General features: G+C 37.4%; 1 protein-coding gene across 2 annotated transcripts in view; it reads left to right on the top strand.

Annotated features, from left to right (window-relative positions):
* TM2D1 (TM2 domain containing 1) overlaps window positions 1-26,305 on the top strand; it is a 52,511-nt gene that overhangs the window by 8,142 nt on the left and 18,064 nt on the right. For both annotated transcript variants that reach the window (XM_043575136.1, XM_043575138.1), the window contains exons 3-5: window positions 8,571-8,679; window positions 14,360-14,451; window positions 25,980-26,053. In XM_043575136.1, the coding sequence (XP_043431071.1) occupies window positions 8,571-8,679; window positions 14,360-14,451; window positions 25,980-26,053 (275 nt within the window). The remainder of the gene's footprint in view (window positions 1-8,570; window positions 8,680-14,359; window positions 14,452-25,979; window positions 26,054-26,305) is intronic.

The raw sequence follows: 26,305 nt of genomic DNA, 5'->3' as shown, positions 1-26,305 counted from the left end.
AGAAGTAATGATGCAGGGGCGCCTGGGTGGCTCAATTGGTTGGGCCTCCGACTTTGGCTGGTTCGTGGGTTTGAGCCAGCATAGGGCTCTGTGCTGACAGCTCAGAGCCTGGAGCCTCCTTTGGATTCTGTGTCTCCCTCTCTCTCTGTCCCTCCCCGCTTGTCTGTCTGTCTCTCAAAAATAAATAAATATTAAAAATAATAATAATAAATAAAAAGAAGTAATTATCCAGCCACTCTGGAAAACAGTGTGGAGGTCCCCCCCCCAAATTAAAAATAGATCTACTGTATGACCCATTAATAGCACTGCTAGGAATTTACCCAAGGGATATAAGAGTGCTGATGCATAGGGGCACTTGTACCCCAATATTTATAGCAGCACTTTCAACAATAGCCATCATGGAAAGGGCCTAAATGTCTATCAACTGACGAATGGATAAAGAAGATGTGGTTTATATATACAATGGAATACTACTTGGCAATGAGAAAGAATGGAATCTGGCCATTTGTAGCAACATGGATGGAACTGGAGAGTGTTATGCTAAATGAAATAAGTCAGGCAGAAAAAGACAGATACCATATGTTTTCACTCATATGTGGATCATGAGAAACTTAACAAAAGACCAGGGGGGAGGGGAGGGGGGAAAAATGCTAAAGAGAGAGAAGGAGGCAAACCATGAGAGACTCTTAAATACTGAGAACAAACTGAGGGTTGACAGGGGGTGGGGGAAAGGGGAAAGTGGGTGATGGGCATTGAGGAGGGCACCTGTTGGGATGAGCACTGGGTGCTGTATGGAAACCAATTTGACAATAAATTGTGTATATATATATATATATATATATATATATATATATGCATATATATATATATATAAAATAAAAATTAAAAAAATTTTTCTTTACATTTCTTTAGTTTTTGAGAGACATAGGGAGACAGAGCACAAGTTGGGGAGGGGCAGAGAGAGGAGGAGACACAGAATCCGAAGCAGGCTCCAGCCTCTGAGCTGTCAGCACTCGACAGCTCGATGCAGGGCTCGAACTCACAAACCGTGAGATCATGACCTGAGCCGAAGTCGGACACTTAACCAACTGAGCCACTCAGGTGCCCCTAAAAATAAAAATAATTTTTTAAAATATTTCTTAAAAAAAAAAACCAGTCATGGGATGTAATGCATAACACAGTGACTATAGTTAATAGCACTGTACTGTATATTTGATAGTTGTTAAGACAGTAGGTATTTTTAAAATTATTTTTATCATAATTCCAGTATAGCTAATATACAGTGTTGTATCAGTTTCAGGTATACAAAAATTGCTGGTGAATCAGCAATTCTACACATTACTCAGTGCTCATCATAAGTATACTCTTAATTCCCTTCACCTATTTCCCCCATCACCCCACTCACTTCCCCTCTCATAAACCCAGTTTGTTCTAAGAGAGTAGATCTTAAAAGTTCTCAACACAAGAAAAAATTCTGTAACTATGTACAGTGATGGATGTTAACTAACTTATTGTAGTGATAATTTTACAATATATACAAATATCAAATCCTTATGTTATACAACTGGAACTAATATAATGTTGTATGCCAATAATACCTTAATGAAAATAGATAATAAATTTTAAAACTGGGGAAAAAAAAAGTAATGAGTGTTAGCCTAGGACTTAAAGAGTCTTACTTACTTACAAGACTTTTGTCAACTCATTTAACTTCTTTTTTTTTTTTTTTTTTATGGTACAGCCACTTTATTTGTTTATTTTTGAGAGACAGAGGAGTGTGAGTAGGGGAGAGGGGCAGAGGGAGAGAGAAAGAATCTTAAGCAGTCTCCATGCTCAGGATGGAGCCTGACACAGGGCTGGATCCCATGACCCTGGGATCATGACCTGAGCCAAAATGAAGAGTTGGAGACTCAACTGACTAAGCCACTCAGGTGCCTCAACTATTTAAATTTTTAGAATCTCAGTTTTCATGTTTGTGAAAGAAAAAAAAGTTATGCCTACTTATAGGATTTTTTAAAATAAGGGTCAGTAAGGCACCTAGCTGGCTCAGTCAGTAGAGCATGCAACTCTGGATCTTGGAGTCATGAGTTTGAGCCCCATGTTGGGTGTAGAGATTACTTAAAAAAAATAAGGGTCTAAAGAAATTATCATAAAGTATGTGAAAACAAACTCTAGGGTGGTAGGCTTCTTTTGATTTATTAATTTCATTACACAAAAAATTCCATTAGTGATATAGCCACTTACAATGTTATATTCATTTCTCGTGTCAGATTCATTCTCTTAGTTTTCTCAATATTGAAGTTCTCTAATTTACTAGAGTGGGGAACCTGATACTTGTTGAACAATTCCTCTAACCAAGTACCATGCTTTATACACCATATGCTTGAGCATTATAAGAGTATTATCCACATTTCACAAGATTTAGTGAGGTTTTGTAACTTGCTCAAAGGAGCAACCTAGTTAAGTGACAGAATTTGTAGTTAAACCCAGATTTCTCTGTCAATTCAAAGACTTCTGATTCAGTATTGATGTTTCTCTTATTTATTATTTTCTCATGTACTCTCTATATATTTGGAGCAACAGCTTATCCTTTCTCACTAAAGTACATAATTTTCATCCCTTGGAATAATTCATATACTTCTGTCAAATTTCTAGAAGCACTGTAGCAGTGTGATTTCCTCTTTCCACTGTTGTTAGCTTTCCTAAGGTTCTGAACCTGGAGCATTGGGCATTTTTTCTTATATGTCTCATGTCAAATACAAATCCTTTCTTATAGTAGAAATGATAAAATATCATTGAAAACTAAAATTGTCAGAATATGGGAGTTCAAAAAATAGTATCTAACTGAAAATGGAAAAGTATGATTTCTTACTATTTAATATTTTTATGAGGCATTTTTACAACTCACCTATAAATGTTTGATCTTTTAAAATGTACAGGAAACTGTCATTGCTAAAAACAGTGCATTAGGGAAGGTGTATTGGACAATAACCCCGACTGGAATCATAATTACAGTGTTTTGCATTGCAGCTATCTCTTTAAGACCTGACTTTAGATAGTCTGCAGGAAAATCTCACAAGGCTGTATGTAAGACAAGAAAGTGACAGCTTCAAACTGAGCAAGTAAGGGCAAGGTAATACATTTAGAGGAAAATTATCCAAAATTTATCAATAGAATTCTGTTTATGGCACAGCCAATCCAGCACTTACTACTTTGAGGATTTAAAAAAATTTAAAGGCACATTTTGAGGAAAAACTTGTATTTATCGATTCCTTGCAGATCACTTCTTTGTGAAGGTAGAACAGTCCTCTTCAAAGCAAAAAAGTCACTTTTTAAACCAGACATCTCTTTGATTTATATGTCTGATGCCGAAACTCTTGTACATGTACTCCTGGAGGTAGACAGAGCGATCCAAGAAGTAAACAGGTATAATTGTTGAATTAGTTTCCTAGGGCTGTTATAACAGAGTGTTACAGACTAGATGGCCTAAAACAACAGACATTTACTGTCTCAGTTCTGGAGGCTAGAAATCTGAAATCAAGGTGTCAGCAGGGCGGCTTCTCAAACTCTGGGTGGCAAGTTTCCTTCCCTCTTCTGACCTGCTGGTGGTGGCTGGCAGTCATTGGCTTTCCCTGACTTGTAACTCTATAGGTCTGGTCTCTGCCTCTGTCTTCATGTAGCATTCTCCCTGTATGTCTTCATATCATCTTCTCCCTGTGTGTATGTATGCATGTAATTTCCCCTATTTATAAGGACAGCAGTCTTCTTAGATTAGGGCCCACCCTAATGACCTTATTTTAATTTGGTTAAATCTGCAGAGACCCTATTTCCAAATAAGGCCACACTCTGAGGTACTAAGGGTTAGTACTTACACATAACTTTTTGCGGGGGACATAATTCAGCCCATAACAGGTATCTTTAAAGGAATTGAATTCCAGAACCTCAAATATTATATGTTTACTTTTCCTAAAATTGATGTAAAATCTCTGAATTTTAAAGAGGAGCTCTTTCATATCTATTCTTTGTTGGATGGATGGCTATTCAACTGCTGTGGTATTTACAAGTGACTCTTAAATACAGAGAACAAACTGAGGGTGGCTGGTGGGAGAAGGGAAAATTGGTGATGGGCGTTGAGGAGGGCACTTGTTGGGATGAGTCACTGGGTGTTGTAAGTAAGCCAATTTGACAACAAACTATATTTTAAAAAAAGGAAAAAAAATGCTGTGGTATTTAGATTCCATTGTAAAGTGCTATAACATTTAAATTTTAATGGCAGTGTTTATAATCTGCTGGAAATTATATTTTTTCCAACCATTTAAGTCCATGATGAAAAACTTTAGGTATCAACTTAAAAATGTGTAAGGGTGGGGCGCCTGGGTGGCGCAGTCGGTTAAGCGTCCGACTTCAGCCAGGTCACGATCTTGCAGTCTGTGAGTTCGAGCCCCGTGTCAGGCTCTGGGCTGATGGCTCAGAGCCTGGAGCCTGTTTCCGATTCTGTGTCTCCCTCTCTCTCTGCCCCTCCCCCGTTCATGCTCTGGCTCTCTCTGTCCCAAAAATAAATAAACGTTGAAAAAAAAATTAAAAAAAAAATGTGTAAGGGAATATACCTAGTTGTAGAAAGCTACTTAAGGGAGTGTGTGAGCAAAATTTTTTGAAGACCCATTGGTCTAAAGCAGGGTTTCTCAACTTTGGGATTATTGATGTTTCAGATTAGGTAATTCTTTGTTGTGAGGAGCATGTTTTATGCATTGTAGGATGTTTAGGAGCATCCTTGGCCTCTACGCCCTAGGTGCCAGTAGCAGCTCCCCAGAGGTGACAACCAAAAGTGTCTTCAGACATTGGCAAATGTCCCCTGGGGAGCAAAATTGCTCTTGGTCATTGAAATAGAGTATAATGATCTCCTTTCAGTCAGTAATGTAGAATATATATTAGCATTTCAGACATTTGCTCATCTCAATTTTTTTAAAGCCTATGTATTTTGAGAGAGAGAGAGTGTGTGAAGAGAATGGGGGAGGGGCACAGAGAGAGGGAGACACAGAATCTGAAGCAGGCTCCAGGCTCTGAGCTGGCAGCACAGAGCCCGACACAGGGCTTGAACCCATGAATCATGAGATCATGACCTGAGCCAAAGTCAAGGGTTGACACTTAACCGACTGAGCCATCCAGGTGCCTCTGCTAATCTCAATTTTGAGATATAGCTCTAGACATGACCTAATATGATAGATTTTCAAGAGATATCACCTAAGGGTATTGATAATAATTTATTCACTAAAGTCAATACATTTTATCCCAGTATCAAGGCATATATCCAAACAGCTATGTATAAATTGTCTATTAACTTTTGCCCCATCTCTGTAAATTAGAAGTCCTTGCTTGTATCTGAAGTCAAGAAATGGCTGTGTAGAAAGCCTCTATGTTTTGTAAAAGTTCTTTTTTTAAAAAAAATTATTTATTTATTTATTTTGAGAGAGAGAGAGAGAGAGAGAGCAAACAGAGGAGGGGCAAAGAGAGAGGGAAACAGAGGATGAGGCAGGCTCTGCACTGTCAGCCCAAAGCGGGGCTCAAACTCGTGAACCATGAGATCATGATCTGAGCTGAAATTGAGAGTCAGATGCTCAACCAACTGAGCCATCCAGGCACCCCTGTTTTGTAAAAGTTCTTATTGAGGACTTTCTCTGTGTTTCCCTTGGATCATGAACCAAACAAACCAAGTTCCCACGGTTGCTCAGAGGTGAATTGGAATGCTTTCTTTCAATTATATCACAAGAGCTCTATAAAGCTTTTTGTCTTAACTGCCAAGAAGCTCTGACCCAAATTTGTGGCCCAATTACAATGTCTTCTCTTTCTTGTTTCCTAGTAAAGTTGACCCTTGAACGGTGCAAGGGTTAGGGGAGCTGACCCCTGTGCAATAAAAAATCTGTGACTTTTGATTCCTCCAAAACTTAACTACTAATAGCCTACTGTTGACTGGAAGATTTATCAATAACAGTAGATTAACACACACTTTGTATATTATATTACTCTATACTGTATTCTTACATAAAGTAAGCTAGAGAAAAGGCTGTTATTAAAAATATTATAAGGAGGGGTGCCTGGGTGGCTCAGTCAGTTAAGTATCCGACTTTGGCTGAGGTCATGATCTTGCAGTTCATGAGTTCAAGCCCCACATCAGCTCCATGGTGACAGCTTGGAGCCTGGAGCCTGCTTCAGATTCTATGTCTCCCTTTCTATCTGCCCCTCCTCTGCTTGTGTTCTCTCTCTCTCTTAAAAATAAATAAACATTAAACTACATTTTAATAAAAAAAGAGTATCATAAGGAAAATATATTTTATAGTACTGTATTTATTGAAAACAAAATCCACATATAAGTATACCTGTGCAGTTCAAATCAGTGTTTTTCAAGAGTCAGCTGCATATTATTTCTTCACTCTCAACTCTTCCCTTCATTTTATTACTTTTTTTGCTTGTTTAAATGGTTCTCAGTTATACTGAATCTGTGGCTTTTATTTATTTATTTAAAAAAAAATTTTTTTTTTCAATGTTTATTTATTTTGGGACAGAGAGAGACAGAGCATGAACGGGGGAGGGGCAGAGAGAGAGGGAGACACAGAATCGGAAACAGGCTCCAGGCTCTGAGCCATCAGCCCAGAGCCCGACGCGGGGCTCGAACTCACGGACCGCGAGATCGTGACCTGGCTGAAGTCGGACGCTTAACCGACTGCACCACCCAGGCGCCCCAGAATCTGTGGCTTTTAGTGTAAGACCTTGTTTTGGAAATTTGAATACATTAAATAAATTAAGTTTATGGGTGACATAGTTTGAACTTTCAATAGCCCAACAAAAGTGTGCAAAGTCATTATACATTTTTTTCTAACGTCATTTTCTCAGTGTACTACTCTGGCCTAAAAAAGGACAATGATTTGTTGGAAATCATAAGATAATTATAATGTAGACAGAAAATGAATACCATTTTCCTCTCATGATAAAACTCTAGGTTCTCGTTTAGACTATTATACAATTCGATTTTCATTTTCTGAAAAAACAAAAACAAAAAGTGTAATTATTGATCCTAAACATAGAGATAAGCAATTACTGAAACTAGCCTAAAAACCTTAGTACCTTTTAATCAGGAATGGTGAAGGTGGAAAAGGCACTAACATTTAGCAAATAACTACACTATGCTGTGCTTTGTACTAGGCACTTTATATCATATTTAGTCCCCACAATAGTCCTATGACATAGATGATCTTGGTGCTATTTTTATCTACCAGGAACCCAAGGTTCTGAAAGAGGCAATGCACAGATAGGTTATTCCCATCCCAAAGTTCTTGCTTTTTACACAATGAGGCTATAAAGGTTTCAGGACAGTGTCTGCCTAGCACATAGTAAGCTCTGTAAGTATTACTTCCTCTTATTATGTCATCTGGGGTATAAGTAAAGATCAAAAATGTTAAATGCTGAAGTGGTATATTACATCAATTCCTGGAGGGAATAGAGAAACAAATACATTTAAAATAACCCAGGGGGGCACCTACCTGGCTCAGTCCATACAGCATGCAACTCTTTTATTTTTTAGAGAGAGAGAGACCACATAAGCAGGGGAGAGGGGCAGAGAGAGAGAGAGAGACAGAGAGAGACAGAATCTCAAGCAGGCTCCATGCTCAGTGCAGAGCTTGACCCGGGGCTCGATCCCATGACCCTGGGATCATGACCTGAGCTGAAATCAAGAGTCAGACAAGAGTCAAGAGCCTGGGGGCTCAGTCAGTTAAGCATCCAAGTTCAGCTCAGGTCATGACCTCATTTTTTGTGGGTTTAAGCCCTGAATCGGGCTCTGTGTTGACAGCTCAGATCCTGGACCCTGCTTCAGATTCTATTGTCTTCCTCTCTCTCTGTCTCTCCTCTGCTTGCACTCTGTCTCTCTCTCTTTCAAAAATTAAAAAAAATAAATAAAGAGTCAGACACTTAGCCAACTGAGCCACCAAGCGCCTCAGAGCATGCAACTCTTGATCTTGGGGTTATGAGTTCAAGCCCCACATTGGGCATAGAGATTACTTAATAAACAAATTAATTTTTAAAAATAGAATAAATAATCTATTTAGAATAAATGAAAATAATCTTAGTTTATGAAAACTGTCTTCTGCAAGAGTTGATATAAACTGGAAATACAAAATCAGATCATATTAAATTTAATGAATTACCCAATGAGTTACTAACAAAAATTTGAGAAGTATTCTTTACCCTACAGATAAAGTAAAGGGCAATAATACTGTGCAATTCTTGTCACCTTTGTCAGAGGTGAGAGATTAAAGTAGATGGGTCATGCATCTAACCCGATGTGACAATTCTTACATGTTTGTGTTAAGACCACTGTATCATATTATCCTTTATCTTGTACATGTATATATACATTTAGATATTCCTATCTAAAGTCTCATGTCAGATATTATATTGGGATGTGGTTTGTTATAATTTTATATTTTCTTGTGTTTTTTTGCTAGTCTTAAGCATAATTACATACCTTTCCTGCAGAGAAAAACACAGTGGTTCTTGCTTTTTTTTCTGCCTTTTAGTTCCTTGTTTTCCAGCACCCAACATAACTTGTAAGGATTTCAGTGGCAATGAAACACATTTTACTGGGAATGAAGTTGGTTTTCTCAAGCCTATATCTTGCCGAAATGTGTAAGTCCATTACTGAAGCTAAATGTTCAGATTACTTGCCTGTGTTGTATCTTGACTGCATGGTGTAAAGAGATAAAGAGCAATTTGTGGGGGAAAATCCAACACTAATATAATTTTTATGTCTATGTCAGAAAACCTCTATTTTGAGTGTATTTTGTTATATAAATACAATTGACCACCAAGTAAAGCATAGTAGTTCACTATGTGGAATAAATAAAGACTGTGAATAGCCTCATGCCATGTTATTTCGGTCAGTTTATGCCACTAAATGAGTTATGAAAAATTCTGTTTTTAAAATTTGGGGGGTTTCTAGAGTGCAAATAAGGGATCGTGTACCTGTAATAGTAAAAGAATGTTAATTATCAATCATTTGCATTTCAAGGGCATTTTGAAATTTTGTTTCATTCTTGGTAATAGGTATGGATGAGGAATGGTTAAAAAGCATTCAAAAGTTTGGGACATTAAGACAAATGGCTTTTATTTTGTTAAGAGTGTTCTTTATTTGTTTTTAAAAATTTCTTTAAATGTTTTTATTTTTGAGAGAGAGAGAGAGACAGCACAAGTGGCTGGTGGGGGGTGGGGAGTGCAGAGAAGGAGGGAGACACAGAATCCAAAGCAGTCTTCAGGCTCTGAGCTGTCAGCACAGAGCCTGATGTGGGGCTTGACTGCATGAGTCATGAAATCATGACCTGAGCTAAAGTCGGATGCTTAACCGACTGAACCATCCAGGCGCCCCAAGAGTGTTCTTTGTTTAAAGGACTTTTAAGTTTGCCTTTTATTTTTGCTTTGGTAAAGCTAACATTGTATTCTTCTATTTCTGCTTTGTACTAAAAACATGGTTTAGTTTCACCCATTTTTTTTTAAATTTTTTTTTTTCCAACGTTTATTTATTTTTGGGACAGAGAGAGACAGAGCATGAACGGGGGAGGGGCAGAGAGAGAGGGAGACACAGAATCGGAAACAGGCTCCAGGCTCTGAGCCATCAGCCCAGAGCCGACGCGGGGCTCGAACTCCTGGACCGCGAGATCGTGACCTGGCTGAAGTCAGACGCTTAACCGACTGAGCCACCCAGGCGCCCCGAGTTTCACCCATTTTTATTTAATTGGTGGCGCTATATTTTTACCTTTGAACTGTACATTGTTTTATTTGATGGCACCTATTTGCAGTTGTATCAAGGAATAACCACTGTTATTTCTTTCTTTCCTTTTCTTTCTTTCTTTTCTTTCTTTCTTACTGTTTGGCTATTTCTACCAGTTCTATTAGAATTCCTAGAAATTATAGTAGAGTCTTATTTTTGACCCTACTTCACTGAGTTAATGAGGGGCTTTAGATTCTATCTTGCCGTGTAATCCTAAGTGAATCACTTAAACTTTTTTGGGTTTAAAGAATGCTCATTAGTAAAGTAAAAATTGCTAAAAGGATTTACTTCACAAGTACTTAGATATGGTTTAGCCAAGTTTTGAATTTATAGATTGATATTTGTACCATAAAAAATCCAAATGACAATTTATTAAGCGTTGGTCCAAGATATCATAGATTATTAGTATAACAACTAAGAAAATCATCTATTGAGAACAGTTAACCACTCAGGTTGGATGTGGAAGTTTATATTACCTGTTATGGTAACACCACAATGGTCTGTTAATCAATTCCCAAATTAATTCTGATTTATTTTCAGTGTCTCTGGGTAGATTAGGCTCAGTGCAACTGAGCTATACTAGTCATGCTTACAAAACAGTGATGTCAGTGATAAGAAGAAATGTAATTATCAAGGAAACCAGATACTCGCAAGTATACTGGCCAACTTATTCCCCTCCTATAGTAAAATCTGCAGTTCCAAAATAGAATTCACTTAATGAGCATTGAATCAGAACAAGGGGAATTAAATTGATGGGTAATTTTAATGATAAGTCACAAAATTAAGATCAACTCATAAGTCATTTTTCTCTATCAGGATATTCAGTACATGTCTACCAAAGATCCAGCTCCCGGTCAGCTATTGAATGCTCACTGACAAATTCTTACTCATTGAGTGTTCCTTTTCCAGTTTACATATTTTCCTTCTACTCCTGTTACTCCTGTATATAATATTGATAGTTGATTAAAACTCCTATCTTAATATTGCAGATACAGTCGTTCTATAATGTATTCTCCAGCAACTAAAGTCTAGCAACCATGTCTGATGGATTACCAAGCCACACACCTATTTATACTGGCCAGCTATTTTAGCTGGAGCAGGCTAACTGCTGTAACAGATGTCTTTAGAATTTCAGTGGCTTAACGCAATAAAAGTTATTTCCCATTTACATCATGGTCCAAATGGTGTTGGCTTGGAGGTCTGGATGAGGTAAGGGGAGTGATTGTTGTTCTATGCAGCCATGCCGGAGCCTTGCTCCTTTCATCTTGTGGCTTTGCTTCCTCTAGTCCTCACAGTCCTTTCCATTCAGCCAGCAAGGGGGAAAGAGGAAAAGCAACCCCGTATAGGAGTATTTTATGGGCCAGATCTAGAAATGGCACACATCACTTGTGTCCTCATTACACTGGGCAAAACTCAGTTATGACTGCACTTAAGTTCAAGGTGGGATAGAATCTATAGCTTAGCTATACATCTGTGACCATAAGAGCAGTGTTTCAGAATAATTAGACAATGTCTGCTACACCACCCATTTTCAGATTATTCTTTAGGATGGTTTAATATATAGCTCATTGTGTTTCCAATTTCATTCCCCTTTCTAGCCAAGCTTTTTGAAAGGTATGTTCCTACAATACTTCCCTTTTATGAGTTTTTCTGTCTAATGTAAAGACAGTTTTTCTGTCTAAGCTTTTGGCCATGCTGAAATTTGCTGCTATATCGAATAGATCTTTATAATCCATATCTTAATCTTTCTACAGCATTTGGCATTCCCTTCTCTTAAAATATTTTCTTCCCTTGACTTTTGTATAAAGCACTCTTCTATTCCCTTTGATTCCTCTTCTTTTTTCTGTAAATCTTGATATCCCCAAGATTATATCCTTGGTCCTATTCTCTTTGTCATTCATTCCCCTCTTTGGCTTCTTTCACCATCTTTATGTGTATTAAAGTCCCAAACTGAATCTATCATCTTTTCCTTCAGATCATTTCCTCCTTTGTCTTAGTGTATGGCCCATGCTCTACTCAGTTTCTTAAGCTGAAACTTTGGAGTCATTCTTGACTTCTCCTTTTCCCTCATTTCCCACATTTAGCATGGTTACTTCTGCCTTAGTATTTCCCAATTTTGTTTACATTACTCTTCTAGTGCTACTGCCTAGTAGGTTATGGCTTGAGTTTCTTAAAAGCCGACTACTTTATTTCTCTACTTCTGGTCTGGTGCCCCATTCCAATGTAGATAGGACAACCACTGCCCTCAGCATAAAATCTGACATCCTTATAAGAACAGGATCTTTGGGCCATCTATCATCCCCCATCTTCCCCAAAATGTCCTAATTGTGAGTGAAATGCAAAAAATATAGGATTCTAAGCAGGAAATGGACATAATCAGATTTGATATTAAAGTGATAACTCCAGCTACTTCTCTGTTTATTTCTTTTTTGCAGCAAATCTCCTTCAAAGAGTTGTCTAATACTCCTGTACTTCAATTTTTTTCGTTCCAGGCTTTCTTAAGCCTGCTTTGTTTGGTCTTTTTCCTCTACCACATCACCAAAATTGTCCTTGCTTAACTTCTCTTGACTAAATTTGGTGGTAAATTCTCAGCCATTACTTATGTGATCCATCAGTCACATTTGGCACAATTATCACTCTGTTCTCCTTAATACACAGTACTGTCTTTGCTTGACTTCCAAGATATTACACTCTTCTAGTTTAACTTCGTCCTCAATGTTAGCTCTTTCTCAGTCTCCTTTCCAGCTTTTTCTCTTCTTGGTCTCTTAATATTGGAGTATATCAAGGCCCATTCTGTGAATCTTTTTTTTTTTTTTTTTTTTGTCTATCTTTTCTTACATGGCAATATCCTGGTTTTAAATACTTGGTATATGCTTGTAACTCCCTAATTTATATCTCCAGCTCAGACTTCTTTTTCTAACTCTAGACTTGTAAATCTGACTGTCTTTTGGACAACTTAACTTGGATGTCTGAGAAACATCTCAAACTCACATGCCCAACAATGAAATCCTGAACATCCTTCCAAGGTGTAGTCTACCCTCAGCCTTACTCAACTCAGTTAATGCTTGTTTTATCCCTCTAGTTACTTAGGACAAAATCTTTAGCTTTATTCTTACTCCTTTCTTCTTTCATAACCCAAATTGAATACATCAGGAAATCCGGATATTGTACTTCAGAATATATCCAAAATCTGATCACTTCTCAGTGTTTCTTTTGCTATTACTCCAGGTCAAGCCACTATTAATTTTGATCTGGATTACAGCAAGAGCGTTCAGAGCCCTTTGTCTCTGTGGTAGTTGGAATTTGTTCAGCAAATTCATCCCTCTCAATCACTATTAATTGGGCAATGTATACTTTCCACTCTATTGATTTGGGGCTTGACCCTGTGATTGTATTTGGCCTGTGTAATGCTAGCCAGTATGAAACAAGCAGAGGCTTAAATGTGCTTGTGAGTTTTTGCTTTCCTCTTGAACCTTGGTGACATGCTCTGAAGAGAACTTGCCCCAGGTAAATGCTATACCTTCAGCCTGGGCCCTAGAAAAACTTAAGAGGAACTAATTTGAACTGATTTGAACTAGCCTGGATTTAAACTGAGCCAAACTTTAGCCTGAAGCAACATCTCCTGGCTGAAGCCACTCTACATTAGCTGAACCACAGCCAGCTGCAGTCTACAAGTATGAGAACAATTCCTTGTTGTAAGCCACAGAGATTTAGGGTGGTTTGTTATACAATGTTGTTGTGACAGTAACTCACAAGTACTCCCCTACAGTCAGTTTTCAGCACAGCAGCTAGAGTAATTATTGTAAAATCAAAATCAGATCATACCACATGTTTACTTAACATGCTATAGTAGCTTCCCATATCTTTCAAAGTAAAAACCAAAGTCTTTACAATGGTATTCAGGGCCATACATGATTTGCCGTTTTTGCCCCTTGTTATCCCTCTGACCTCAGCTCCTACTCTTCTGTTCTCTAATTCTGTTCCTACTATACTGGCCTCCTTTATAGTCTTCAAAACATGTCAGGTATGCTGTCCTTGCCACAGTGGTTACTTTTGCCTGGGGCTCTCTTCCCTTCCAGGTGTGTGGCTCACTAACTCACTGACTTCCCTCAGGTCTTTGTGCATATGCCCCCTTCTCAATGACGCCTACTCTTATTACCCTGTTTATATCTTATATCACCCTTGTCTGTATCCCTGGCAGTCTGAATTCCCTAAATGCCCTGCTCCACTTCTTTTTTCCATAGCATTTATGACTTTCTAACATAATATATGGTTTACTTTTAAAATACATTTATTTTTACTGCTTGCTGCCTGTAGATTGAAAGCTCTTTAGGGGCAAGGATCTTTGTTTCTTTTGTTTGTTAGTATATCCCAATAGCCCAGCATAATGCCTGGCATGCAGTAACCACCCAAAAGGCATTAAGTAAATGAATGAATGGATGAACAAATTAACAAATAAGTATTAATTAATAGTTTTACTTCCTGAAATGTCTACATGTTGAGAATGCATGTATATAACACTCAGGTTCTAATTTTGTACAGAAATGGCTATTCATACAAAGTGGCAGTTGCACTATCTCTTTTTCTTGGATGGTTGGGAGCCGATCGGTTTTACCTTGGATACCCTGCCTTGGGTGAGTATGTTTCATCAAAAAAAAAAAAATCCTTGTGAAACCTGTACGGTAGGTAAATGTACCTATTCTTATAGATTAAATCTCTGCATACTATTAATAGTTACACGTTCCAACTAACTGGAGTTGAATAGTTAATGTTCTTCTGTGAATATAGAGCTAGCTCTACAATTCAGCTTGGGTAAGAAATATTGACCTCTCCTGTATTTTCATCTTTTTGAAAACACACAACATAGTATAGGTACTTCCTGTCATTGCTAGTACTGGGCAACATGGTAGACATTTAATAAATCTTTTATGAGTAAATGCATATCCCTTCTATCCCTCTAAAAATATTTGCCTTCTACCTGAACCTCTGTCAGTGTTCCCTTGAGAATAGAAACGACTTCTTTTCAGGAGACATTGGGATTGCAACTCCAGCTACCGGCATGAGCTGGTGTAGAACCTGACTTTTAGTACCCTTAGCATCCCCCTTATATGTTCCTTATAGCCATAATCTTCCCATTTACCCTAGTTACTAATGCTTATGCAAACTGTATACATTTGATGATAGCTTTTGTTTGAACAATACTTTTATATACCTACCCTTATTTAAACCTTACAGCTCTCAGACTTTATCAACCTCTTTAAATCTTCTTTACCAGGTAGGGAAATTGTCACCAGAGAGGTTAAGGGATTTACTCACTCTAGAGGCCTTGCTTTATTCTGTGACACATTTGTTGTTATCGTCCTTGTTTTATGGATAGGGAAATTGTCATGAGATTAAGAGATTTACCCAAGGACGCTCAGCTAGTGACCTGAATTTGAACCTAAATTTTCTGGCCCAAGAGATCATACTTTATTTACTGTAGTACTCTGATTCTTTATTAGCCCTGTACTGAGAAAAATTTAAAGTTTCTGAATGCTCTACTTTCCAGCTAGCAAGGCTAATCTTATTCTTTCCATGTTGCTACCCACCAGAGATCAAAGAGGAATCTTTATTGTGGTATTAGTGGGAAGTATGTTTCTGATAGCCTTACTTGGAACTGGACAAATTTGTCCAGTTAGTAGACATTTATTCAACATTCACTACCTGTGAAGTAAGTGCGTGCTCTGGAAATAATGATGAAGATCACAGTTCTCATTGGCTAAGACCATATAAAATCATATAATCTTCATAGAAGGCCTCAGAGTTGTTAAAATAACAACCCTTTAGCCTAACTTTATTTTTAGATGATGGATGGACAGATGGATGGACAAAAGGAAGGATGGGTAGTTGGACAGAGAAACTAGATTCATAGTGAGAAAATAAAATGATATGGTGATGGTAAGAATACACCTGAAGCCTTCTGCCTTTATCCTTGTATTTTCTTTGCTTTTTTTTTTTAAGTTTATTTATTTTGAGAGAGAGAGAGAGGACGAGCTAGAGAGGGGCAGAGAGAGAAGGGGACAGAGGATCTGAAGCAGGCAGTATGCTGACAGCAGAGAGCCTCATGCAGGGCTCGAACTCATGAACTGGGAGGTCATGACCTGAGCCAAAGTTAGGTGCTTAGCTGACTAAGCCACCCGGGTGCCCCCTCCTTGTATTTCCTTCTATGTTTTCTTTAAAAAAAAAAAAAAAAAGGTTTTAAATTTTTATTTATTTATTTTTGAGAGAGAGAGAGTGCATGTGCAAACATGAGCAGAGGAGAGGGAGAGAGAGAATCCCAAGCAGGCTCCGTGTTGTCAACACAGAGCCCAATGTGGGGCAACACAGGGCTCGATCTCACCAACTGTGAGATCGTGACCTGAGCTGAAACCAAGAATTGGACACTTAACCAACTGAGCCACCCATGTGCCTGTCTTCTATGTTGTCTTTAAGAAGATGAAATTGTATAGGACTACGTGGGTGGTTCAGTCAATTAAGCATCTCTTGGTTTCGGCTCAGGTCATGATCTCACGGTGAGTTCAAGCCCTGCATTGGACTCTGTGCTGACAGCACAGAGCATGCTTGGGATTCTCTCTTTCCCTCTCTCTCTGGTCCTCCCCCACTCTCTCTCTCAAAATAAATAAACTTTCAAAAAAAACTTTTTTAAAAAGACAGAATTATATATATATATTTTGTAAAGATTTCTAACTTTCAGAAAGTTTTTAAAAAGTTAGGAGGGAAGGAGAAACGCTGTTCTTTACAACAGTTTATTCTGTGATGATTTCGAAGTCTATTTTAAATTTTAAATATTTGGCCTAACAAGTGACTTTTTGGTTTTTTGTGATGTGTGTTGGATGAGCTGTCATGTCATATGTGTAAGTTAATGTTTTTTTCTTACTGCAGCACATAATATGTTGGTATGTATATTGTGAATTTTTCTTCCTGCAAAGTAAAATTCTAGGTAAAGCTCCGTATAAAGCTCTGTATAGTGAATATTAGTTTCCTGCCAGGAGCTGCCTTTCTCTGGCCACTGCTCTTCCAATCTATTATTAGGTCAGTCAAAGAGAACCTTTCCATTGGAGGCTGAGATTCCATAAACTTGCAGGTGTAATTTTTTTTTAATTTATTTGTTTTTGAGAGAGAGAGAGAAAGTGAGAGAGAGTGAGCAGAGGAGGGGCAGAGAGAAAGGGAGAGAGAATTCTAAGCCAACTTCACACTGTCAGCACAGAGCCTGATGCAGGGCTCCATCCCACAACCCTGGGATCATGACCTGACCTTAAATCAAGAGCCAGATGTTCAACCGACTGAGCCACCCAAGCACCGTGCGAGTGTAATTTTTAACATTCGATGTTATGCTTCAGCATAAAAGGTTTTTTTTTAATCTTTAAATAACTTACTTTATTATCACAACAATTTTTGTGTGTTCATTAGTTCAACAAATATTTTGACTGTTGACTTAAGATAGAACTTTCTCAAGATTGTTGTCTGTCACTTCTTATTCGTCTGCTTTTCAGCTTCTGAGTTTTTGTTGTTATTGTCTTATCTTTTATTTTCTTTATTCTATTGGGTTTTTGGACTTTAAAAATTCCTTGCCATCTTTTAGTGGGATCTTGGAGAGGAGCTAAGTGGGCATGTCAAATTCATGATCTTTAACTGAAAATCCTCTTATCTCTGTAAGCATTCAAACATTTTTATTGTATCTTACTTGCATTTAAGCTGTCTTAATGTTAAGGATTTTGATATGTTTTATCAACTAATCTAATCTAATATGTAAAGTAATAATGTTTTTGAATTTTAAAATATTAAATTTTTTTAATTTTAATTTTTACTAAGAATCCAGGGTTAAAGATTTTTGGTATTTTTGAATAAAATGATTACCATTAAAAAAATTCTGGGGCACCTGGGTGGCGCAGTCGGTTAAGCGTCCGACTTCAGCCAGGTCATGATCTCGCGGTCCGTGAGTTCGAGCCCCGCGTCAGGCTCTGGGCTGATGGCTCAGAGCCTGGAGCCTGTTTCCGATTCTGTGTCTCCCTCTCTCTCTCTGCCCCTCCCCCGTTCATGCTCTGTCTCTCTCTGTCCCAAAAATAAATAAACGTTTAAAAAAAAAATTAAAAAAAAAAATTCTTAGCTGTATAGTATGTTGACTGACATGAAAATAGTTATAGATAAAGTCTAAAATTATATTTTTCTTATAATCTTATTTAATCTTCATGGTTATAAAAAGCATTGGTAGCTTTTTAAAATACTTCCTCAATACCATTTATGATCATTGGAATTTTATTTTATTTTATTTTATTTTTTTTATTTTATTTTATTTTTTTTTTAATTTAATGTTTATTTATTTTTGAGAGACCGAGAGAGACACAGTGTGAGTGGGGGAGGGGCAGAGAGAGAGAGAGAAAGACACAGAATCTGAAAAGTTTCCAGGCTCTGAGTTGTCAGCACAGAGCCCGACGCGGGGCTCGAACTCACAAGCCGTGAGATTATGACCTGAGCTGAAGTCGGACGCTCAACCGACTGAGCCACCCAGGTGCCCCAATCATTGGAATTTTATAAGACAGAATAAATAATGTAAATCATGCAATACGAAATCTGCTTTTACTAAGTAATTTAGTGTTAAATGTGATACTTCATTATATAAATTTTACTTCAGGAATAGACAAGGGAAATTTGTTGTGGGGGTGAGCTTGAGTAAAATTTCATAAGATCTAAAAATTCATTTAAGGAAAATTTTCAGATATTTCAAATTCCTTTTTAGCTCATGACTAACTTTATGTATAGCTTTATTATCTTTAATTGATTTATTCCTCAGTATACCAGTGCTACATTAGCTGGAAACTTTTTTTTTTATAATGAAACCTTAGTTTTTATTTTTATTTATTTATTTATTTTTATTTTAGAAAGAGAGAGAGCAGGAGCAGAGAGAGGCAGAGGAAGAGAGAGAGAGAAAATCTTAAGCAGGCTCCACACTCAACTCAGAGCTCAATGCTGGGCCGGGCTTGATCCCACAATCCTGGGATCATAACCTTAGCCAAAATCAAAAGTCAGATGCTCAACCGACTGAGCCACCCAGGCACCCTGAAATCTTATTTTTCTAATAGCATTCGGTCTTTGTATTCTTAATTGTTTTTAATGTTTATTTTGAGAGAGAGAGGGTGTGAGCAGGGGAGGGACAGAGAGAGGGAGACAGAATTCAAAGCAGGCTCCAGGCTCCAGGCTATCAGCACAGAGCCTGATGCAGGGCTCGAACGCACGGACCACGAAAACATGACCTGTGCCAAAGTCAGATACCTAACCGACTGAGCCACCCAGGTGCCCCATCTGTCTTTGTATTCTTAACTGTAACATCTGTCATTTTTTTATATGGAATAACTAGCATATTTTGTTTTGCCCATCTGTAGCATTAAACTGTTAATGGATTCTCAAAGATAATAGCTCTTTTGAAGCAGTTAACAGGAGAGATACTCTTTTCACAGTGGTATTCCTTTTAAAATGTAAATGTTTTCTTATTATGAGAATAACAAAGTGTCTTTAAGCCCAAATCTTAAAAATCTTTGCTTAATTATTCCTTTTTTTTTTTTTTTTAATTTGAAGTTACCAGTCTGGACTAGTATATAATATCCACAGATCATAGGACAAATAAAGGGATTTGTAGGTTAGATTGTTCTAAGATTTGAAAACTCTCCTTTATAGGTACAGACACAAAAAGAATAATGATAGCTAATTACCAAATCATTATAGAACACCTGTGGTTTGGCAAATAGCAACTTCAATACGAAATAATCTGCATTCTGTAAAACAGTTATGCAGAGAACAGTGTTTGCAAGACTCACCCGTAATAAAAGAAAAAATACTAAAAATGTTCTTAAATACTCAAAATTAATTTCTGTTCTTTTTATTTTATACCCAAATCCTTTTGTTGCATTCATGTTTTTATTTATTTATTTTTTTTTTTTTTTAGTTTTTTTTTCTTTTTTTTTTTAATTTTTTTTTTTTTAACGTTTATTTATTTTTGAGACAGAGAGAGACAGAGCATGAACAGGGGAGGGGCAGAGAGAGAGGGAGACACAGAATCTGAAACAGGCTCCAGGCTCTGAGCTGTCAGCACAGAGCCCGACGCGGGGCTCGAACTCACGGACTGTGAGACTATGACCTGAGCCGAAGTCGGATGCTTAACCAACCAAGCCACCCAGGCGCCCCTGCATTCATGTTTTTAAAATATAATATTTGGGTTACTAAAGTATAAATAAAATACACTCAACATGAGCTTTATGAATATAATCTGTCAGCATAATCTTTTTGAAAGAATATAATGGTAATGGTTCAGGATAAAAATGGATCCTTCTTGATTAGAAACACTTTTATTTGGAATTTTAAAATAGTTTTTAAAATCTAAAATTGATACTCCTTTTCACAATAAGAAATTAGTAAATAAGGTCTGCACAAAGAGACCTAACACTTTTTTTATTTGGGGGAAAAAAGGCAATCAAGTTTTGGTAGTTCACAGATACCTCACTTTTTAAAAAACTGGTATTATGCTCAAAATAATGAAATCTACAAGAGTAATGGTTTGTATTGATTTTGATAACTGCTGTTTAGAATATATGCTACTTTGTGTTCTGATCAGCGTTTGGTTGCAAATAAGATAATTTACTATTGATATAGTTTGTTCCTTCAGTAATCACATTGACTAGGCATGGGAATGACACAGCACTGATTTCCAGTTGCTCACGAAAGGATAGGAGAAGACAGATAAATAAGAATATATAATGAGTCATACCATGGGCTATGTGCTATGCTGAAAGTTAAGGGCAGGGCTGGGAGCATCTAGGAATAGTATTAAATTCATCCTGGCGGCATTAGCGAAGACTTTCTAGAGGTTTCAAACAACTCTTAGAGCTAGATGATTGGGAATAGAAGGTGTGCAGAGGAGGACTCAAGGCAGAGAGTAGTGCAGCACATATAAATGCAGAGATGAATGAGAAAACTATGAGTGCACAGCACATTGGAAGAGGACTTTGGGTAGTTTGGTAGTAACATAGGCAGAAGGAATTTACAAGATATGAGACTAGGTTAGATGATCCTATTATAAAGAACGTAGGGGCACCTGGGTAGCTCAGTTGGTTGTGTCTGACTTCGGCTCAGGTCATAACCTCACTGTCAGTGAGTTTGAACCCCACGTCGGGCTCTGTGCTGACAGCTCAGAGCCTGGAGCCTGTTTCAGATTCTGTGTGTCCCTCTGTCTCTGCCCCTCCCCCACTCATGCGCGCGCACGCTCTCTCTCTTTCTCTGTCAAAAGTAAATAAACGTTTAAAAAAATGGGGGCGCCTGGGTGGTGCAGTCGGTTAAGCGTCCGACTTCAGCCAGGTCACGATCTCGCGGTCCGTGAGTTCGAGCCCCGCGTCAGGCTCTGGGCTGATGGCTCAGAGCCTGGAGCCTGTTTCCGATTCTGTGTCTCCCTCTCTCTCTCTGCCCCTCCCCTGTTCATGCTCTGTCTCTCTCTGTCCCAAAAATAAATAAACGTTGAAAAAAAATTTTTAAGAAAAAAAAAATGTAGATTTATGCTGTATACATTTCTCAATTGATAATAATCATAGTGGTAACAGAAGTAATGACTGGGCTAACATTTCAGATGTTTGCCATGTGTCATGTATTAATCTGAGTCTTTACTTTTTCTCATTATCTCTTTTAACCTTCAGTGTCCTTCCTATCTTATTTTCATAAAATGTTTTTATATTTGGAAAACTAAAGTTTAAAGTAGCAGTATTAGCAATTTCCTTTAGTAAACTTAACCCTTGTGTTAAATTTACAGAAATAGATGAACCATAGTTAATATTATAGGTTTGGATTTGAAGTGAAACAAGATGTAAATCACTGTAATGATTTTAAACTTTCTTTTTCTTTTTAATTTTTTTTAATGTTTTTTTCTGAAAGAGAGAGAGACAGAGCACGAGTGGGGGAGGGGCAGAGAGAGGGAGACACAGAATCTGAAGTAGGCTCCAGGTTCTGAGCTGTCAGCACAGAGCCCTACACGGGGCTCAAACCCACAAACCGCGAGATAATGACCTGAGCTAAAGTTGGATGCTTAACTGACTGAGCCAACCAGGTGCCCTTGTGATGATTTTAAACTTTCAAAAAAAATTTTTTTAATAGTTAACTTTGTTCCTTAATTTTTTAGCAGCTTTATTGAGGTATACATGACATACATTAAAATGCACATACCTTGGTTGGCTCAGTCAGTTAAGCGTCTGGTTAAGCATCCAACTCTTGGTTTCGCTCAGGACACGATTTCACAGTAGGTAAGAATGAGCCCCATGTTAGGCTCTGCACTGACAGCATGGAGCCTGCTTGGGATTCTCCGTCCCTCTCTCTCTCTCTCTTTCTGTCTTTGTCTCTCTGTCTCTCTTGCTCTCTGCCCCTCTTCCCACTCTCTCTCTCTCTCAAATAAATAAACATTAAAAATGCACATATCTTAAATGTACACTTTGATAAGTTAGACATATGTGTACACCTTTGAAACAATCCCCCATAATCAAGATAATGACCATATATGTCACTACCCAGAGCATCCTCATGCCCATTTGTAATCTCTGGCCCCTCTTGTCATGCTCTTTATAAAGCAAACATTCATCTGCTTTCTGTTGCTGTAGGTTAGTTTGCAGATATTTTAAATACTTAAGTATCATATTGGATCTGTTCTATAGTTTCTTTATTTTTTTTGCATATATCCTTTTATTTTTTTAATTAAAAAAAATTTTTTTTTAATTTACATCCAAATTAGTTAGCATAGAGTGCAACAATGATTTCAGGAGTAGATTCCTTAGTGCCCCTCACCCATTTAGCCCATCCCCCCCTCATACACCCCCTCCAGTAACCCTCTGTTCTCCATATTTATGAGTCTCTTCTGTTTTGTCTCCCTCCCTGTTTTTATATTATTTTCATTCCCCTTCCCTTATGTTCATCTGTTTTGTCTCTTAAAGTCCTCATATGTGTGAAGTCATATGATTTTTGTCTTTCTCTGACTAATTTCACTTAGCATAATACCCTCCATTTCCATCCACGTAGTTGCAAATGGTAAGATTTCGTTCTTTTTGATTGCTGTGTAATACTCCATTGTATATATATACACCACATCTTCTTTATCCATTCATCCATCGATGGACATTTGGGCTCTTTGCATACTTTGGCTTGCACACACAATGTCGTGTGGCTTACACACACACATTTCCATACACAATGTTGATAGTGCTGCTATAAACATTGGGGTGCATGTGTCTCTTCAAAACAGCACATCTGTATCCCTTGGATAAATGCCTAGTAGTGCAATTGCTGGGTCGTAGGGTAGTTCTATTTTTAGTTTTTTGAGGAACCTCCATACTGTTTTCCAGAGTGGCTGCACCAGCTTGCATTGCCATGTTCTATAGTTTCTTTAAATGTGTTACTTTAGAAGTAGGTGACACTCACCAAAGTTTCAAACACACATATCATTCCCTTATCTAATACTTTGTCTGAACAGGAACCTCTCATGTTCATTCTTCTGAAGAACCCTTAAGTAGGGATTCAGCAGCAGAATATCAAGATTTTCATGAACTCATTATCATTCTCTCTTTTGAGTGTTGTCCCATCACTTTGCCAATAAATATATTTTACATCATTGTTTTAAACAGCTGCATAATACTCTCTCCTATTACTAGGTGTACCTTGATTTTCTGAGGCAGTTCCTCCCTGTTAAACATTTAGATTGTTTCTAGTTTTTTGATAGTCATAAAAGAAATATTTATCAGACTTTTACTGTCTGTCAGGTACTGTTCAAGGAATCGATAAGGACTCTGCCTTTAGGAATTTACATGGCAGTGGAAGAAAGAGAATGAATGAAAACCAACAAATGAGGCCGTTACAGATTTTTAATTGGCACCAAGAAGGCGATAAATAAGGGAGATGTGGCAGGAAGCAGCATGCAGCTTTAGACAGGCAGGTTAGGAAGACTGCTCTGAAGAAGTCGCCTGAGAAATGACAAGAGCTACAGAATATTGTTGGAAGAAGTCATGACAAGAGTAAAGGATCTGACATGGTTATGTTTTCTTCATAGAGTAGCAATTAATTAAAGAGAAACTTTTCTCAGACCGTTCTTGACATTAATCTTTTTATAAGAAAATTAAAAGAAAGGAACCTCTATGGTACTTCCAAATTTACACTAAAATGCTACATGAAGAGGGACGCATTTCAGAAATATAATGAATAAGTGAATGGATAAAATATACCAAGTCAGTGGATCAAGTTCCCTGGGCAACTATAATAAAACATAACTAATGAATAAAATAATTTAAGGAGTTGTTATATAAGATAATGGCTAAAAAGTTAGAGGTCTTTAGGAAACAGAAAAGCTGAGACCATTTATCCATTCATGTAACAAATATTGAACATCCTCCCTGTGATATGATGTAATGCTGTAGGTACTAAGGACACAAGAGTAAATAAAACAGATAAAAGACCGTCCTTTGATGGGACTTCCATGAGACAAAGACGGAACATAACAACTGTTTTGAAGAAAACTAAAAGCATAATTTTATATAATCTATATATTTTAGTAGTTTTAAAATTATTTCCAACATGTGTTATCTTAGTACTTAAACACTATTCTGCTGTATGTCCAATTGTCTAATACTAAAAAGGGAGAAATAATCATGTAATGTACCTACATATTTCAGTCTTATTTGTGTATTTCCAAATTGTGTGCAGGAGGTGATCTCATCCACTCTTGTGATTTTAGCTGGCATCTATTTGTAGTTGATACTTAGAACTACCCTTTCACGAAAAGTCTTGTTTCCTACCATTTTTATATCTCAAATGCAATGTCTGGAAAGCAATTTAAGTTTAAATATAGAAGAGAGATTACTCATTCCACCCCCACCCCCAATCTGCCTCCTCTATTTCATCATCATGTTTTGTGTAATATCGTTGTATATGTCCTAGATTCTATGCTCTGTTATTATCTGTTTTAGTACCTTAGTTCTAAGGTTGGGACTGAAGGCAGAAGTGTATATAGTACACAGAATTATTGATTTTGAGTATAGAATTAATAATCATGAGATGCTTAGAAAAAAAGTATAGGATAATTATAAGATAATTAAGTATAGGATAAAGATAATTGCGTTGCTAATAAAATTTTGCAATTTAGCTATAAGATTAATGTTTTTTCCTGGTTATTTTTTCTGTGCCTTGATAATCTTTATTTATTTGAACTTTCTATTGTAAATGTGTATTAAAACTTGGATCACATATATGGGGCGCCTGGGTGGCGCAGTCGGTTAAGCGTCCGACTTCAGCCAGGTCACGATCTTGCGGTCCGTGAGTTCGAGCCCCGCGTCAGGCTATGGGCTGATGGCTCAGAGCCTGGAGCCTGTTTCCGATTCTGTGTTTCCCTCTCTCTCTGCCCCTCCCCCGTTCATGCTCTGTCTCTCTCTGTCCCCAAAATAAATAAACATTGAAAAAAAAAATTTAAAAAAAAACTTGGATCACATATGTATTAAGTCTAAATAAATAAATAAGGGTTTTAGGACTAAAAGATGTTCTATAATTCTGGTGTACTGAGATTTAAAGATTTATTTCTTTAGACCTTTTCTCTTAAGAAATTTTGTGAGATTACACTGAGGTGTTTTTTTGTTGGTTTTTTTTTTTTTTTTTTTTTTGAGCGTATTTATTCATTTTGAGAGGAAGGAAGAGAGAAAAAGTGCGAGTGAGGTAGGGTCAGAGAGAGAGGGAGAGAGAGGGAATCCCAAGTAGGCCCTGCACTGTCAGTGCAGGGCCTGATGCAGGGCTCGAACTCACAGACCATGAGACCATGACCTGAGCCAAAGTCGCTTAACCAACTGAGCCACCCAGGCAAGACATCCATACACTGAGTTCTTATTTCACTTTATAATATTTATTTAGGTGAACTAATCATTTTTTGTGTCTTTTTTATATAGAGAGTCCTTTAAACCTTTCTCATATTTTCAGGTGAAGATTTGATTTTTTAAAGTGTTAATTTTATATTCTTGATATAAAGAGTTTGTGGTACAGTATACCTAATGGTTTGTTGGAAAACAAAAATTAATAGTTATAAGACTTTCCGAGTTTTAAATGAATTTATCTTCTTTTCTAGGTTTGTTAAAGTTTTGCACTGTCGGATTTTGTGGAATTGGGAGCCTAATTGATTTCATTCTTATTTCAATGCAGGTAAGTTAGTTTCAATCTAGAAGGTGAACTACTTTTACTTTCAAACTGTGATCTGTGATCTTTTCCTGGTATATTTTAGATATATTAGAAAGCACACTTTATCTCTTAACTCAGGCAAAAACACCCTGTGGGGCAAGGTATCCCCTGATGAGAACTGAAACTTCCCCCTCAAGCAATAAGAATTGCCCTGAACCAGCAAGACCCCACAGGATTGATCCCCAGACAGTGATCAACCTGACCTTTGCTGCCCCA

The sequence above is a fragment of the Prionailurus bengalensis genome, chromosome C1 (assembly GCF_016509475.1).
Source record: "Prionailurus bengalensis isolate Pbe53 chromosome C1, Fcat_Pben_1.1_paternal_pri, whole genome shotgun sequence".
Taxonomy (NCBI): Eukaryota; Metazoa; Chordata; class Mammalia; order Carnivora; family Felidae; genus Prionailurus; species Prionailurus bengalensis.
The sequence above is the reverse complement of the archived record's forward strand: the minus strand, read 5'-3'. Positions and strand labels throughout refer to the sequence as shown.